The sequence below is a fragment of the Solea solea genome, chromosome 12, assembly GCF_958295425.1.
Source record: "Solea solea chromosome 12, fSolSol10.1, whole genome shotgun sequence".
Taxonomy (NCBI): domain Eukaryota; kingdom Metazoa; phylum Chordata; class Actinopteri; order Pleuronectiformes; family Soleidae; genus Solea; species Solea solea.
Genome location: NC_081145.1, coordinates 23,668,381 through 23,686,621, shown reverse-complemented (window position 1 = coordinate 23,686,621; position 18,241 = coordinate 23,668,381). Strand labels below are relative to the sequence as shown.

The following is an 18,241-nucleotide window of genomic DNA, read 5'->3' as shown; positions in this document are numbered from 1 at the left end:
TCATAGTATAGTAAGACGTCCAAAATGAGACAAAAAAGTCATAGTATAGTATGTCTTCCAAAATGAGACAAAAAAGTCATAGTATAGTATGTCGTCCAAAATGAGACAAAAAAGTCATAGTATAGTAAGACGTCCAAAATTAGACAAAAAAGTCATAGTATAGCATGTCGTCCAAAATGAGACAAAAAAGTCATAGTATAGTATGTCGTCCAAAATGAGACAAAAAAGTTATAGTATAGTATGTCGTCCAAAATGAGACAAAAAAATTCATAGTATAGTAACACATCAAAAATGAGACAAAAAAAGTCATAGTATAGTAAGACGTCCAAAATGAGACAAAAAAGTCATAGTATAGTATGTCGTCCAAAATGAAACAAAAAAGTCATAGTATAGTAAGACGTCCAAAATGAGACAAAAATGTCATATTATAGTATTTCGTCCAAAATGAGACAAAATGTCATAGTTTAGTAATACGTCCAAAATGAGACAAAAAGTCATAGTATAGTATCTTGTCCAAAATGAGACCTAACTGTGACGGGAGGCTTTAGATTTTACAGTAAAAACTGAAGCCTTGATTTCCCCATCACCAAAGTGTCATGTAAATCATCAAAAAAGAAATTGGGATGAATATTTTTCCATGTCCATTTTGAAAATGATAATACCTCATAATACAGTGAGGGAGACGGAGAACTCTACTATAATGCTGAATCTGCACCCCGTGCACACTTTGCCCAGAAGAAGCCAACACTGCAGCCAACTGGGGACTAATGCCAACGATGCCAAACACTCAGCAATATGAATTCTCACACTTTTGTGGGTTCACACAACATGGTAGTATATATAAACATGTGCAGGTTTCAACACGACTTTATTAAGAATCCTCTCAAATCTCCCTGGGCCGCTGGCCATCATGTTTATCTTGAAAGATGAGAAGGCAACTTATTTAAAATGCTACACCCTCAACTCTTTTAATCAGCCTAATGCCACCAGCTGAACACGTTTCTGGCAAACCTTCCGACAAGCTGAATTGATTAATGTCTGAAATGGCTTATAGGCCACCATTAGATGAACATGAATGTAATTCCAATGAATGACAGGGATTATCAACTTCAGAGAGATTATGTTCCCGAGGATAACCCAGCAACAGTAAATAAAACGCTGAACCAAATGTCACCAGGCGTGCTTCGTTCGTAGCAAATGATGTGGGCTTATAATCATAAAGAATTGACATCAAAATCTTTTTTTTTTTTTTTTTTTTTTTAATAAACATAAAAAATGTAAACATAAACAGTGAATATACAAGAATTAATGTTCAAGTGCTGAGAACATGATGTGACAACTGAGCCTGCACTCACTGAAGATGAGTGTGGATTAAAATGTCTTCAGATGGAATTTTAGGCAGCTAACCCTCATTAGAACATCAACTCTGATTTAAAAAAAAAAAAAAGGTGTGAACAGCATCTATGCAGTCACCTTTTTTTACACACTTGTCTTTAGGAACAGTGCCATCTGCTGTTTATAAAAGGTGTGTGTGGGGGGGGGGGACCACACGTGTACTTACACTCTCAAGCAAAGACTGACACTCACTCCAAGTTACTGCAATGCAGTATGAAAAGCACCTGACAGTTTGACTTGATGTCACTTCCTTTCAGAAGACCCCAAACACCTGACACATGAAGTCACTTACTCACAGGATTAGACTCATCTTATGTTAAGTCGTATGTGATGTGGTCATACACAGGGGACACTCCAACACAGGAGGAACAAGTGACATACACTATACGGACAAAAGTATTTGGCCACACCTGTTGAATTCAGGTGTTTCAATCAGGCTTTGGGCTCTTAACGCTTTTGGGCAATGATTTGCTTCCAACTTTGTGGCAACAGTTTGAGGAGGGACCTTCTGGTTTGGAAGAACTTGACTGGCCCCCGCAGAGCCCTGACCTTTAACCCCATTGAGCACCTTTAGGATGAACTGGAACAGAGATTGTGAGCAAACAACAGTGCCTGACATCATAAATGCTCTACAGAATGAATGGACACAAATTCCCATTGAAAAGTTCTTGTGGAAGCCAGTATAGTACAGATTTGTCCATATAGTGTATGTGGTGTTTTTTTTATTTTTACAGCCGTTTGTATGGAAATGTACAGTTCGAGCATACAAAAGTACCATTTAGCATGGTCGCTAAATATGCTAATGATAAATGTTAAACCTGGTCCCACTTCAGTCAGTGTGTTCACGTTCATTACTTCAGTAAACGATACTTGTTTTCACATTTATGTCATCTGCTTGGTTGGCGACACTTCACCGCGCAACAGCAAACTGGAAAAGAGAAAAACCCTCACAAATGCAGCACTAGCAGCTCCGTTCTGCTGAAGGAGAAGTTGCAAATTGCTGCTTTAAAGGGAAACTAGGAAAAGTGATGTCGTAAAAGCATGTCACCAGAACCACACCCTGGAAGCTTGGACTAATAACTGCAGCAGCTGCTTCGTGCGCGAGCCACTGGTTCCAGTGCTAAGAAATACTCATGTATACTTGTGCATATTTAAAGGTCCAGTGCGTAAAACATTTAGGTGACATTGTTTTCACTTGGCAGAAATAGAAGATAAAATAGTTACAATCACCTGATTGTATGAATTGTTGTATTTCTTTACCCTAGAATGAGCCTTTTATACTTATATCGGGCCCCCGTTTTGGACCACTATGTTTTGATAGTGGGCCACAATAAGATCTTATGAGTTTTGATGCTAACTGAAAGCTACATATGTTGTCCAACACTTGGAAGGGAAGGCTGAGGTAAGGGACATTCAGTTGGGACACAAAACTTCACCAAGTGTTTCCCAATCCTGGTCCTCAGGGACCTGTGTCCCCTGCATGTTTTACATGTTTCCTTTCTGCAACACACCTGATTCATTGGTCCCCGAGGACCAGGATTGGGAAACACTGAAAGGTGCAAAATAACAAGGCTCATCAACTGCATAAAAGTGTGCTGTAATGCCATGAAAACAACCAGAGCTCCATCCCTTACCATTCTGTTGTAAATGGAGGTTATGTGCATTCTTTTTTTTTTACAAACTCTCTACTTCAGTCTTCAAAAAAAAAACCCAACACATTGGTCAATGCTGTTAGAAGAAGTCTGCATCATCCGCGAGCAGCGTGGTGCATAATCCGTCAGTGCTTTGAGGTGAGAGTCAGGGTGGAGGAGACGCGGAAGATCTGAGGCAGCATGGTGCTCAACTGGTAGAACATTTCCTCTGAGATACTCTGTGCACACAAAGAGACAACACGCAGCAGTGAGCAACAAGACGCCGACATTCCTGCAGAAGCCACATTTTCTTTTTACCCGCACAATGTCAATGTTAGAGATCATTTAATTTATGTTATGGGCGTTAAAAGCCAAAATTCATCCAGACTCCTGGTGTACAGCCAGCTGTGCGCTCAACATTGCGGAATATTCCTCTCCTGAGGGAGCGATTGTCAAGATGCTGAAATGATTTCTGCTCCGGCAGCTGTGACTTTAACAGCGACCCGGCGTACTGTGTCATTCTAAGCATTACTATCTATCAAATAAGAATGTCAAGTATTAATCTTTAAGTTGCACCTGGCATCATTCAACTCGGAATATATTTAGCCACTGTGTGTCTTTGAGGTGAAGAAAAACAATGCTGTCTCAGTAGGTGCTATTTTGAGTGATGTCTGAGCATGTAGCTGACAGGAAGCCAATTCAGCCGGAGTTCTTTGATGCCGCCGCTTTTTTATCATCTTAACCTGTCAGCATGAGCTCAAGCTTCAGACTCTGCTACTGTCCTGGCAAACCACAAGAGCTATAGGTACACAACATCCAGCTAAACCCAGACTGAAATACTGCTCCAACCAGGACTAAGGCTCACACTTGGCAGAAAACCTTTATTTTACACGGATTATCTTTACTAAGGATCTTACAAATTTATTAGGAGACACAATAATAGACCTGGATTTCCAAGTAAAGTCGAGATTGCACCACAGTGTAATTACTTCTTATTGAGCTTTCTTTAATCACAGCACTGTAATCACTGGTCACATGAAGCTAAAGCTCTATCATTTATGATTTATCACATTTTTTCATGCGGTCTTTCTTCTCTGTCTGCATTAAAAGGTGTGTGCTGTAAAAAAAAAAACAGGTGTCCCTTTAACACACAAGGCCTTAGATGTGCTTTTGTTTAATCCCCTTTAATTAAAATTAAGCCTCGCTTGCGGGATTTTACTCAATAGATAAGTTTCTCATGTGATGCGAAACCGTAAATACAGGTGGGTCCATTGTGCTCTTACCTTTGGCACCAGAAACTGAACGGTGCGTGATATTCCTCCATCCCATGAGGCCATCTCCATCATGAAGCCTGCAAATGTTACACACTGTTTCAACACTTGAAATACCACATCTAATCCTAAAACACTTTGATTATGCTTTTAGAGTGAAAAGAATAGAAATAAATGATAGATGTAATGTTAATAAATGTCTTCACATGTTTTTAATTTGAGCCTAAACCATTTAACTTGGCTTAAAGTCAAACTCTCATGTTACCTTTGACACATTTGAATACCAGCTCAGCTCGCTTTAGGCACCATGGTATGGTCATCTCCTGCAGAGACACAAAAGGAGAAATGAGAACAATGAAGACAGTTGTATATTTTATATTTCTTATCATATCATAGTGTAATACCATCTGCTCCCAATCCTGCTGTTGTAACAAGTGAATTTCCCCAGTGTGGGATCAATAAAGTCAAATCTAATCTAATCTAATATGATATGCATCCTCGTCTAAAATAGAATGTAATAGAAAGAACAACAAGTTTATTTTTATAATACACAGTAGCCTTTTGTAGGCTCCTTGAATGAGAAAATGTGTTTTTTTGACATTATTTCCATTATTTTGACGTGTTTCATTTAACACTCAGGCACGTACACTGTTGACTGTGGGGTCAAACTCTTGTCAGGTGACCGGGACAAGTTAAGCAATTAGAATGAGCCTGTTTGTCGCGTCTGGCATATGTCACTTCTCATCTGCCATCAGTTTTAAGTGTTTGGCTCCTGGCTGCAGGCAGTGACCTCAGCAAGGTCCCCAGCCTTTTACCTACTGGAAAACATGCTGCTCTCATTCCAACTCAACAAACTGGATCCATGAACTGGAGGCAGGGGTTGTCGGCGCGGCTCATGTGAAGGTCCATGTCAACAGTCATTAATAGTAGTGTCGTGTGAAATCACGATTGTTAAATTGCTGTAAAGCAGCTGACACGAAAAATAAAAGCCAGAAAAATGAACAGATGTCAAATTGTGTGTGAGTCACTGTGTGCAAAACTGCCTCCCTAAATTAAGAAGCGGTTTCAATTTCCTCTTCACAAACTTTAAGTATCACTGAGCAACTCCTGAAAATCTAAAAAAGTCCTGTTGTACTTTAACTGCAGTCAACAGTTCATCGAGACAAAGTATTTTATGCCAAAACACAAGAATAGGCATGTAGAAACAGGCAAACATCTCTGCTAAGTGGAAAACAGGAGAGAAAAGAAGAAGACGGATGGAAAGTTTTGGAACCAGAAGCTATCAATTAAAGATCCTCTGGTTCCTGAGGCTTCAGAAGTTTGAAGGCTTTGGTTATGTAAACAAAAGACTTATGATTAGACATGAGAAGAAAAATTGCACTGGGCAAGTTGTGGCACGAGCGCACTCCAGGCAGAGCCATGCTGAGAATTTACTTTCCATCTTATGGGATTCTCAGTTCATTATAGAGGAAAACAGACCAAATAAAATTTGATTTTCCAATTTCCATAAAAAAACCAACCCTATATAGATCTGGTCTCGGCCTAAAACTGTGATTAAATCAAGCTTAGCTCCTCGAGCGCTGAAGGCTCTCTCTGTACTCTCCCTCTATTACTGTGTGAGTGCAGACGGCTGCTACACAAACTCTGAGGTACACTGTGAGAGGCACTAAGTAAACAGAAAAGTTTACCACTCTCTCTACTTTGACCCTCTGATGTCAAACCTGGGATATGTTCAGTAATAGGCTCAATTCACAGTCTGGGCATAGAAAAGCCAGGCAGCTTTGATGCAAAGCACAAACAAACAGAGAAACTGAATGAAAGGAGGAGGAAACATGTCAGTACATCCATTAGTGTCTCAGAAACATGTGGAGCCAGCAGCCGTCCAAACAATCCAAACAAAAGCCCAAAGCAGATAAGAGAAATGTGCCAAGAGAGAGGATCAACACAGAATGTAATAGTACAATTCTAGCACTGAATTATAAAAACCATCTAATATTGTTAAACAGAAAAAAAATATGTTGTAAAATAGAGAAGGAATATACAACATGTTCTAGTTAGAGATCGACCAATATGGGTTTTACTATGGCCAGTACAAATCCATGTAATAATTCAATGTTCTGGCCCATAAAATTAGCCAATTTTCTTTCCTTTTTTCCCCCCATGTGATAAAATATCACTATTTAATAATGATAATAGTAAAACAAACGATAATCTACATGTTATGTCTGCACTGCAGTGGAATTATATCATCCAGTATTTTCAATGAAAAAATAAATAAATACATGAAAAACAGGTTTTGGTTTTTGACTTAAAAAGATAAAGCTTTAGAGATATAACAAAAAAAATGCATAATTTGTAATAATAATCAATCAGCCAATGCCAATTATCAAAAATGGCAAATATCAGCCATCTACATTTTAGTTCCAGTGTCTGTGTATAAGAGCATACAATAGTATATTCAACTTCAGCTATTAAATCATTAACTAATCAATATTAGCTGACTATTCTAATAATAATAATAATACTATTAATAATGATAAAAAAGAAATGTCAATCATTCAAGGGTTACATCATTGGCTTTCTATTTATTTTATCTAAATCATTTAACCATTAATGTATTTACATTTCTTTAGCTAACATACTATAAACTAGTTTTTATAACCATTTATTTCAGATTTTTATAGATTTTTATGCCACTTATTCATGACCAATTATAACAACCATTATCTTATTATTGCTGCTCTAAACTGTCTATTTTAACTTTGCATATCATTTTATATTTAGCCTCTTAATTTAACTTTTGTGGGTGATCACAATGAACGACTCAAGTGTACAGTGTTGGTCAGTGTACAGCAAACAGTTTAATGCAATCGCATTATGGGATGCAAGTACCACTGGTTGAGATTGGGATTTAAAACTCTTAAGCTTGTTAGATCTTTGGGGAACTTTTTTTAAAGCAAACAAACTGGCCGAGAGTAAAATTAAATCGTGATTATGGTTGAATGGTTTTATGATCACATTATTATATTACTGTCATCGTGCCCCGACACAGAATAAGCGTGATAACTAATGAGTAACGTGTGTGTTTGGAAGGGAAGGAATGTGCATAATCACAGCGTACAAGTGTTTACAACACTCGCAGCTATTCTTACCTCGGACATGTCATGGACCAGGAGCAGAGGCACGGTAACCGTGGTGATGTCGTGTGTACAGCAGACCTTCAAGATGTTTCTCAACCCCATTATGGCCGGGTCGCGTGCTGTGATGTTTCCCGACCGCACGTTGTCGTCTACACACAGGTGGAAGACGGCATGGACCTCTGAGAGGTTGGAGTGCCGCGAGATGTAGAACTCACCTTGAGGGGAAGAGGAGTCATAGAGATGATTATAAAATGGAAGACAAGAGAAACGAGTGGGGTTTTTCAATATGGTGGGGTCAGAAAACATCTGTGATTTGTTGTCTTTTAAAATTTCCATCTCTAAACAACTGTACCAACTCCATTTTAGACTCTTTTCCCTATATCTATCTATAAATGCGGGCCTTTCTGCATGTAGCTTGCATGTTCTCCACGTCCTTCAACGGTCTGTTACTCGGTTTCGTTTGACAGGCTTCAGACTTGGCAGGTGACTCAATAAGGGCACCAGTTGTTTGGGTAAGAAATGCGAGACAACAGGCATTGCACTAGTTTAAGATGAATTGCAGTGTAGGCACTTGATATCACTGAAGGGAGGTGCACATTTCCTGCCTTGTGTTTGGTCAAAGTCTCCCATCACGGGCCGGATGTCCCCAAAGCTGGAAACAGAGCCCCGAGGTCTCAAGCCCTCTCTCAACAACACCAAAATGATGTTGGCAACCCAGGATTTAACTTGCACAGGTGAAGAATATACAGTATTAATAAGAATTACCTGGTAAGATGTTAGAAGGGTTTCTTTCAACATTTTTACTCTTATCATCACCTCCGTTCCTTGGAATCTCTGTAATTGCAATGACACAACATAAAAAAAAAAAAACATTCAGTATAAATAACATCCAAAAAAGTATAAAAGAAAATCTAATGCATATATATCTTTAACAGCTGCTGGAATTTCTTGGAGAGGCTTTTGAGCTTGTAAGACTGTTTCTATATACAGCTTTCGTCTGTGCACCACTCAGCTATGCTGTGATAAGGATCTGGACATTGTCCCTTGTCAATTTATGAACAGTGATGTAAAGCGTCCACTATTTCCTGTCTGTTAATTCCCACTCTCATGCTGCTGGAATCTCATTGATATTGTCCAACTTTGGGGAAAATCTTTCTTCTCATAGTCCAACACAGTTACAGGAATGTGTATATTTATACTTTATACTTCAATTCACTCGTTTCTCATGTTGCTAAACCTCAAATTAAATCAGAGATCATCTTTAAAGTGAGTAGAATTTGTATAATTTGCAAAAACAAACACAGCTGTGGCAGAACAACCACCTGCACTATGTAAATTTGTGTCACAGTAGTACGACTAAACAAGACCATGAATAACTATATTGGTAAAGCATCTTACAATGCATATCTAGCTAAAAGATAAAAGCGCCCTGGCAGCCAGGACTTATCAGCTACGCTTCGTTTTCACATCTTGAGGTGAGATGTACATCTAGGATGAAAGTGGTATGACCTGTGGGCTCACAAAGCTTCTCTTTCTCCTTTTTCCTCCCTCAGTGTTTGCATATGAGAACTGTGGCTGCACTGAGAAAACGCAGCTCCAAGTCTCATCCTCACCAGGTTGGTCTTTATTCTTGCTACTCCGCTGTGCTCTGGCGTAGAGCACCACCTGCTGCACCTCCTCCAGCTGCTCCTCCAGACAGGGAAAGTGGAAGTCTGTACACTCCTTCGCCACTGTTGCAAAGTCTACCGGTCAGCACAAGAGAGGCCAGGAGAGAAAAAAGTATGAATGAAAAATGAAACATTTCCAGTTGTAGAAGTTTCTCACTTGTACCAAAATAAAACAACATGCTGCATGCATTATTGTGACATATTTCAAAACATGGCCCCCTTTACACCTGGCTTTGCTCTTTTCGAAGCAGGGGGAAAAAATCATCAAAGTGGAAAACCGACAAAGGCAGAAGAGACTGCGCAGTTTTGTCGCCGCTTTCACGTCAGCTGTGCCCGGAGCCACCGACGTATTTCTGCTCATGTAGTTTTTGTAGGTGGAGACGCATCGGAGACTCATTTACACTTCCATTCAATGTGGTCACAATGCGTCTCCGACCACCTCCTGAAGTGGTTTAACAGATCAGATGACAATCCAATCATCCTCGGGTGTATTTACACCTTTACTTACAAGTGGTCAGGCGATATACAACTGTAATCTGATCACAGAAAACACATATTAATCCCAGGTGTAAAGGAGGCCAACGGTCATCTGCCAAAATCGATTCTTACATTTCCACAGAACAACATCATCAACTGTACGGTGAAAAGAAAACACATCGTGTGTCATATGATATTCAGAATGTCCACTGACCTCTCTTGATGCCACTGTAGGAGTTGACCCTGTTGTCGACCAACAGCACCAAACCACAGAGCGAAGAGGAGTACAGCGAGAGCGCCGTTTGTAGCCGCCGCAGCTTTGCTCCGCCGCTGCCGTGCCGCCGGTGTTTACAGAAATCGAGCACGTCTGAGCGCACCAGTCGCAAGTTGTGCATCGTCTTCAGCTGTGCTCCTGTGAAAACACATCACAGCAAATACACAAATGACACAAATACACATATTAAACATGAACACCCATTGAACAGCATTGAAATGATGTCACGTCAGCCATCACACAGCTACGTGGTGAATCGTGGCAAAGAGGAAAATGTTGAGTCACCTAAGTGTATGGTGAAGCTCTCCTCCAGCTGAGGCTGCTCCTCAAACATCCTCGACCCAGAATCTTCCAGCTCTGACAGCTGGTTGGGCTGAACCTTAATCTCCTCACTCAAAATAAATCACAGGAAAAACAAACCAGTCCGTGAAGTTTACGACCAAGTACAGCATTCACAACACAGTGTATGTTATCAGGTTAGAAAAAAACAACAAAAACATAAACAACCTGAAGAGTTTAATTAAAGGCATATTTTATAATGACTGCAAACAACACTATATTTCACATATCATGGACAATAAGAAAGGAAATAATAGAGTTTCTGGGTTTTTTTTTTAGGTTAAGCACTAAAAAAAAAGTTGAATTGCTGCTCATGAAAAATTATTAAGTCCCACCACAGCGGAGTCAGCACATTGTTGGAGAAGCTCTTAGTCTGGTGGTTTCTGTGTTTTGGTTTTGATGAAAAGGCCAATAAATACAGAGTCAGACAGTTAGACCTGGATTTAAATCAGAAATGTGCAGTGCTTCATTTTTCACAATCCCCATTAGATTCTTTTTTTTTTTTTTTATCCCAGTTGTTATCGAAAGATCCGTCATGACTGATAATCGGGAGCTAAACATCAATCTTCACTAAGGTGAGTTTTTGGATCTTTTTAATTAATAAGAAAATGTTGCCTGTGCTTTGGAAAACAACAAAGCACGAGTCCAGCGCTTTTCTAGATCACATGACAGATACTGATTATTTTTTAATATCATGGGTCAATTTGTGGGTTTCTCCTCCTCAGCTGTATCTTAGCTGGTCTTCCTATTTTTTTTAAATCACCCTGTAGCTCTTTCAATACGTAATCATTCATAGCACAAATGAAGTACGGAGGGTAATAAATCTCGAAACCCAGACAAGCCCAAACAGCTATGCCAAAGCCACGCTGTCAGTGGGCAAAGACGTGACACTCTGTCATTGCCTTTTTGACAATCCCACTCAAAGCTGCTTCATCTGCAGAATTCACTCGTCCGTGCACTGCTGCTTATCTTTCTCTCTACCCAAACAAGAGTAAGCCTTTAAACACCAGTGTTCATTAACTTTATCCTTAATTAGACTGTTACAGAAGAATGTGCAAAGATAATACTTGTTAACAGGCTCTTTGTGAAAAGATTATACACAAACAAAACCACAGAAACTCACTTAATTTTGCTGCTGTTGTTGGGTTTCTGCAGATCTTGATGCAGCTTGATGACCCACTCCTGGTACTCCTGCTTCTGAATGCAGGTGACTTGCTTCAGCTCGCTGCCCCACTTGTTCTCCAGCACCTGGTTTAAAAGAAGACAATGTGTCAATGACCTGATCTGAACCCGTAAGAAATCTTTATTCATCTACAGTATGTGGCGATGGTGCACTTGCTTTAACATCACTACAACCTACAGAGAACAGAAGAGAGGCTCTTACCTGCTGTGCATCGAAATGCTGTGATGCGACTGCATTTACGTCGTGGTCACTCAAAGTATTCCCCAGCTCGTGCATCACCTTGTCCATTTCAGCTGCTTGCCTTCAAGACAAAAAAGCATAACAGTATGTACTTGAACACAGATACTAGAGCAGGACTGGACTCAAATCCAGAAATAATTGTCAGGCTCATGTTGGGTTGGGTAAATTCATCTTCTTTTAGTGAAACATAGAGTAAAATAGGGTACATTTAAATGTTGCTTGACTGAAAATATAGTGATTAACCCAGTGTTTCTGTTTACTACAGTACATTGTTTTCCTTTTCCCTTCACAGCAATTCAAAATAAACAATGATGGTTGGTTCATGTAAATAGTCATCAGCAGTTACAGTTAAACAGGAGTTAATAATAGAGATAAATAAGGTGTGTGACTTGTTTGCTTGTGTGTGTTTTGATGGGGCTAGTTGTTGCTTCCTCCTGGATGCAACAATAACATTTGCCAAAACCATAAATAATGGCGGCAACCACTGTGACAGTCAGAGTAAACTTAAGCTTACTCCAACTGTGTCGGGTTTGGGTCAAAGTCGCCCTCTTATACGTACATAGCAAGATAGAGCCATGACTGAATACAACACACTATGTACATGTACACAAATCACATATGTGAATCCCAAATACCAACCTCTCCTGAAGCTTCTTAATCTCCATGTCTCTCTCACTGATGAGCTCAGAGATGCTGACAAAGTAGTTGTGCTCCAGGTTGAGCAGAGTGTCTGAGGCCGGGGAGTGGATCAGCTCATGGTAAACATCAGCAAAGTCCTCGTCCCAGCTGGGCTCTTCAGGCCGAGCATGCTCCAGCGTAGTCTAGGACAGTCACAGAAGAAAAGAGAAGAAATACTTTAAAAAAGACCGTCAGCAACAGGATTTTTTTTTTTTTTTGTAAGTGGCAACAAACGCTCACTAGTTAAAGCTTCAGAAATGTAAATGTTTACTCCTCTTTGACAGTAAATTCAATATATTTGAATTTTTCTGATATTTAATGAAAATAATAAACAGATGAATCAATCGTGAAAATGATTGTTAATTGCACCCCTGATGTAAACCATCACTGTTTTGCATGTATACTTGGTTTGATATGACACAGGATTGCAGGTGATGAGCTGAGATATAAAAGCAACACGAAGAAACCAAAGTTTTTGCTTTGATCACAACAACAGGACAGTTGATAATCTACAATTAGAAAAGCAACAGAACAACATTTAGCATCTAATCTTCTCTATTTATACAAGTTGAGGAATCTTCAGACCCCAAACACGGTGGATTCTGGAAAGCTTCCATGTGTATTTATGGGTGGCTGCAGTAAAATGTTGAGTGGAAGCCAAATGTAATAAATGTCTCAGTGCAGTGGGACAGAGGCGCTTCACAACATCAAGTGAGATCGCCACAATCTTTGTTTTTCTGTGTCTTTTTATCAACACATGAGCAAGTGACCGCAAAGTTTAGGTGTGTGGTTTTCTTTGAAATCAAATCAACCAAACCAACGGGCTTTTAAATTCAATTAGAAAATCGCAAGCCTGCCTCCATTTTCGCAAGGTGCCTTATTTTGAATTTGATCTGTAAGTGAAAGTGATGACTCCATTATCAAATGTGTGAAACCACCACCATGTAGTGGATCACTGGGACCAAACGCAGCCAAGTGTACCCAGCTGTAATGAGACAGAGAGACACATTGAATGCAGCACGTGGGCTGATAAAATGAGATTTCTTTTTTTTTTCACCTCCACAACTCATGAATAACCAATTTACATATGGTGGGCACTACTTCATCTGAAATGGCTCTGATGGTCCGTGTCCGCCCTGAGGTAAGCAGGAGCACTCGAGGACACTTCCGAAAACACTCAGCTGTGCTACTACAGAAACACAAGAGTAGTGGATATACGATCGGGGGGTGTTGAGAAGCCACAGTCTGAAATTAACTTTCTGGAACAGCTGCCAAGAATAAAAGGGTGATGTCCACTTTATAAATAGACGATTTTCACCGAAAATTATTTTTTAGAAATGTGTACAGTGCTTAACAAATGTATTGCCCTAAATTAACAGCATTGGTGATTATATAAATATTTTTTCTGTGTTTCTGTAATGGTTAATACACCAGTATGTAGACGCTCTTTAACCGAAATTATGTTTTTAATACTAAAATATAATTATTATTGTTATCCATGAATTTTCAAATTCACTGTTTTACAAAATAACCTGAAAAAAATAGTAAAAGTAATTATTCTCTCTTCAATAAGTTGTCAAGTTATAGTTATTTACTTGCATTCCTGAAGTTTTAGTGGTCGAGTGTTATGCTAATTTCTGACTTCTCAAGAAAAGAAGCCCAGTGATTCAGCTCAAATTTGCATATAAAAAGATGAATTCAGTTTGTTATTTGCCAAATAAACAACAATATCATTTTAAAATTTTAAACACGCTTTTGAAAGATTTTAAAAATGGTTCTGTTTCTCATTTTTATCCATTACCCCCCACCCACCTCTACTGCATTATATGATTGAGATCAGGGAACTGCACATTTTAATTTGATTATTGCTTTTCTGAATTTGACCTTAATTAAAATAATCAGATGAATCAATTTACATAACCCTAATCCAGTGTCATATTCAGACTATTGTCTTAATCAAATTAATTTAAAATATGTTTTGTCGATATATAAACATAGTGACTGAGGCAATGAAAGGTCCTTTATGTTTAAAGTATTACTTGTGGATTAATTATAATTTATGACTAAAATCTCACATCCTTCAATGTACAACAGCTATGATTTTGTGTAAATGTAAGCTTAAATACCAGGAACACTTAGTTCCCTTTCAGGCATCGTGTTTGCAAATTTAAATTAGCCATGACACATAAAAAGTTCATGATTGTAGATCGATGAAATGATACACGACACTAGATTTCAGACACAGTATCACTTTGAAATGTGTGATCACCTCCATATAAGACCTGGTCCAAGCATTAGTGAGCTGGTTTACATCGACATCCCCTGTGGTAAGTCTCTGCAGGGCCAGCTCTGCCTCTCTGTCATAATCCACAATGGTTTCGCTCTCAATGAAGCTGGAAAGTGAGGTTTTTAGCTCTGTGGGAAGAGGGGAAAAAACAGTGATTTAAAGGGGACATATTATACCCTATTTCCCCCATTAAAAATAGTTCCCTGGTGTCCTAATGAACATGTCAGTGACATGCCTTGGTCAAAATACCATAAGGATGAAGCATCATAGCAGTTCAATAACCCTGCTAAGCCCGCCCCTTTCAGAACGCTCGGTTTTCGTGCTTGGTCCCTTTACATGCAAATGAGACACAGGCCGCGGTGGCGATCAGCGGTGCCGCGGTGGCGAGGTCTCCGGAGCATAGTCACCGGTCTGCACCGGAGCTGGCGATCAGTCGCATACAGCGGCCGTTTAGGCGGCTCGCCGCTGGCGATCAGCGGTGGCGATCAGCTGATTTTCACAGAGAGTGCAGCACCTCTGCACAGAGAGTGCAGCACCGCTGATCGCCAGTGGCGAGCGGCATAAACTGCCGCTCGCCGCTGTATATGTGATTGTATCAGACTGAGTCTGTGCTCCGGTCATGGAGGACGTACTGAACAAATATTTTTAATTAGGACGTGTCAGAATGGTCAGTTATGAGCTCTATGTGACCTTTTCTTAACAACGTGTGTGTGTTTGTACGTCGGTGAAATACGTCCCCTGACTAAATACGGCGACCGCTGTCTAGTGCGAACACACGTTTGCTGACTTTATCCGGCACATTAGCTTCATATATCAAATCCTCTGTGGAAGTTTGTGTAAAACACTGTGCTCCACTGTGCAGCCACGAACAGCACACTTGTCCCTCTGCGTTGACATAATACTGCTCTTCCTCCCTCGCCTGCACTCTCGCAGGGACAAGGTGGAGCTAAGGTGGAGCTCTCGAAGTAAACTTACTGGTGGGGCGGTAACATTCGCGGAGAAATGCGCATGCTGACGTCATAAACGCAGGGAATTCAACATCGAATGTTTTATCGCCTATACTTACACTAAGGGGAACCACGAAAACATGACGGAGTATTCTTTTTCCACACTTTGGTGACTGGTAGGGCCCCCAGAGTCCCAAATATAAGTATTAAAATGGTTAAAAAGTTGATTTTGCGTAATATGTCCCCTTTAAAACATGTTTTTTATTTCTGCAAAATCAATGAGCTGGTTATTTTCCATCAGTTCAGATTTCAAACAAACAGCATGCCTGCTGGGAACAGTGTCTCTTTCCTAGGAGGACATCAGGAGGGACTTTATTTCTCTAGATTCAGTTAAAATAAACTGAATCTCAATTTTCTCAGTTCCAACTGTGTAGATTTGGATTACACATTTGAGGTGTATGAAATAGAGAAGTTTGGTGAGGACAGAGGGTACTGCACCGGTTTGATATTACCAGTTATAATAATAATAATCCTGATTTTTATTTGCTTAATTCCTGTCTAAGATGAAAGAGGCATATGATATTACATCTGCAACTTGCATGCAATGTTTTAAAAACAAAAAACAGAGGTTTTTCTTTCTTCTCTTCTGTCTTGGCTCTTTCACATTTCCTGAGTTCTCAGATTTTTCATCTTCTTGAAAGTGAATATTTTCTATATGACAAAGACATCATTAAAACTGTATAATTTTTCACCATTTTATGACATTTTATGGACCAAAGGTTTACCTGTTTCATAATAATAATAATTGACAGATTTATCAATTGTGAAAATAATCATTCGTTACAGCCCTACACCATCCTTATTACCAACCCAATAACCTCCGGAAATGTGAAAGAGAATGATGCATGGATATTAAAAGGTATTAAAGAAGCTGAATTCTTACCATTTTCTATATAGCAGGGTATTTTATGCAGCAGCATCAGGCGTCCGTGAAGGTCACTGACATTCTCTTGAACAGGAAACTTGAGAGGTACCTTCAGGACGCAGTTGTGTTTTCCTGCCCTGAACTCGAACACATACTCTTTCTCAGCGGCTCCGCCAGATTTGGTTTTATTTTTCTTCATGATCAGACCTACAGTAAAAGAAAACAGATGGTAACAGGTGAAATTAACATTAAAACCACTATGAGCATTACATACACATGTAGTATGAGTATAATTGATAGAAACTGTGCTTTCTGTGTACTTTCAAATCACTTCATTCCAACCCAAATGCCAACGATCACAGAATGTGACAGACATAAAAACAACAACAAAGCTTGTGGTGCCCTGAGACTTTTGCACAGACCCGCAAAATAAAGAATTGAACACATATGCTACCAAAAAAGAACCCTTTATCAATTCGTACATGACTATGATACTATGATAGAGAAGTCCTGCACCTTTAACTTTTAATGGACGTTTTGTTTTCTTGCAAAATATATTGATTATCACAGAATCGCAGTATCGTGATTGGTATCGTGGACCTGGTACCTTATGATATTCATTTACACCCCTACTGCAGACAGTACAATGAACACAGAGAGACGATTTATTATAATTGAAATCTTGTAAAAGTCTAACGGACAAGTGAGTTTTGCTGCTCTGTAGCAGCTAGGTTTAGCTTGTTTACGTTCATACAGAATTAGCTCCGAGTTAGCTAGCGGTAGATCTAACGTTTAGGAAACAAACGTATGCCAGATAATAATACGGGAGAGACACAACATATCCAACTATCTGCCGGTTTTGTGTTCATATAAATGTCATAAGCGACAGACTTGCCTGTGTATGAATGGACAGTATTTCCTGTTGTTGAGAGAACGACGCTGCTGTTTGGTTCAGTCAGCTGACGAACTACCTGCTACTTCAGTTGAGAGTGGGTGCCGGCAGAAGCACTTTCTTGTATTTAGTGGGTGTGATTATGCCATGTATAATGTATAAGAAGTAATGTGTTATAAATCTAAAAATACCAACCAATTTTATTGTATGGATATTTTAGGGAAAAAAGGCATATTTACAGTGGCACGAATCTGCTGACGACAGTCACAGATTGAAGGCTTTCCATGGGCACTGTCTCCCCCTGCTGGTCACAGACGGCAGGTTGGTGAATATTGCAGGAACCCATGGATGTGGAACTATAATTGGGGCTTACCCAAATTAACGTTATAACAATATAATACACTATATAATACGAAGGAAAGAAAGTAAGAAAAAAAGAAAGAAAGAACATATTTAATATGTTTGTATGTATTGTCTGCACATTTTCCCTTGTGTGAGACGAATAAAGGAATGTCTTATTGTATGTTATAAAAAGTGTAGCTTTATATGTTGTATATACTTTCTTATTGTATCGCTTGTTTTTTGGCCTTCAATGTGGTATATAATACAACATCTCTGCAAGCAACAAACACAAAAAACAATTTGTGTAATAAAATATATTTTGTATATTTGTACACTCTTAAAAACAATCATGTTTTTTAAACTTGTTTAAATATTTAAATAAGTATAGTAAGACAAGAAAACATTTGTGTTAAGTTAAGTGGCTTTTTATTCAATATTAAATTATAAAATACAAGTAATCTTGAAAGTGAAAAGCGTACTCATTGTCGTGCACGCGCACATATGCGCGCGCGTTCTTCTTCAAGTTTGAGTAGGCAGGGAACGCAGTAAAAGT

The 18,241-nt window shown here is 39.2% G+C and overlaps 1 protein-coding gene across 1 annotated transcript; it reads right to left on the bottom strand.

Moving 5' to 3' along the window:
• Positions 1–1,260: 1,260 nt before the first annotated feature.
• On the bottom strand, positions 1,261–17,447 carry c12h12orf4 (chromosome 12 C12orf4 homolog). Its single transcript, XM_058646478.1, has 14 exons — positions 17,350–17,447; positions 16,473–16,661; positions 14,565–14,710; positions 12,257–12,438; positions 11,579–11,678; positions 11,318–11,442; positions 10,141–10,247; positions 9,796–9,993; positions 9,051–9,179; positions 8,203–8,271; positions 7,450–7,652; positions 4,563–4,620; positions 4,310–4,377; positions 1,261–3,265 (listed from the first exon to the last, which is right to left on the bottom strand). The coding sequence occupies exons 2-14, from the start codon at positions 16,651–16,653 to the stop codon at positions 3,173–3,175; spliced, it is 1,659 nt and encodes a 552-aa protein (XP_058502461.1). The 5' UTR covers positions 16,654–16,661; positions 17,350–17,447; the 3' UTR covers positions 1,261–3,172.
• Positions 17,448–18,241: the final 794 nt, after the last annotated feature.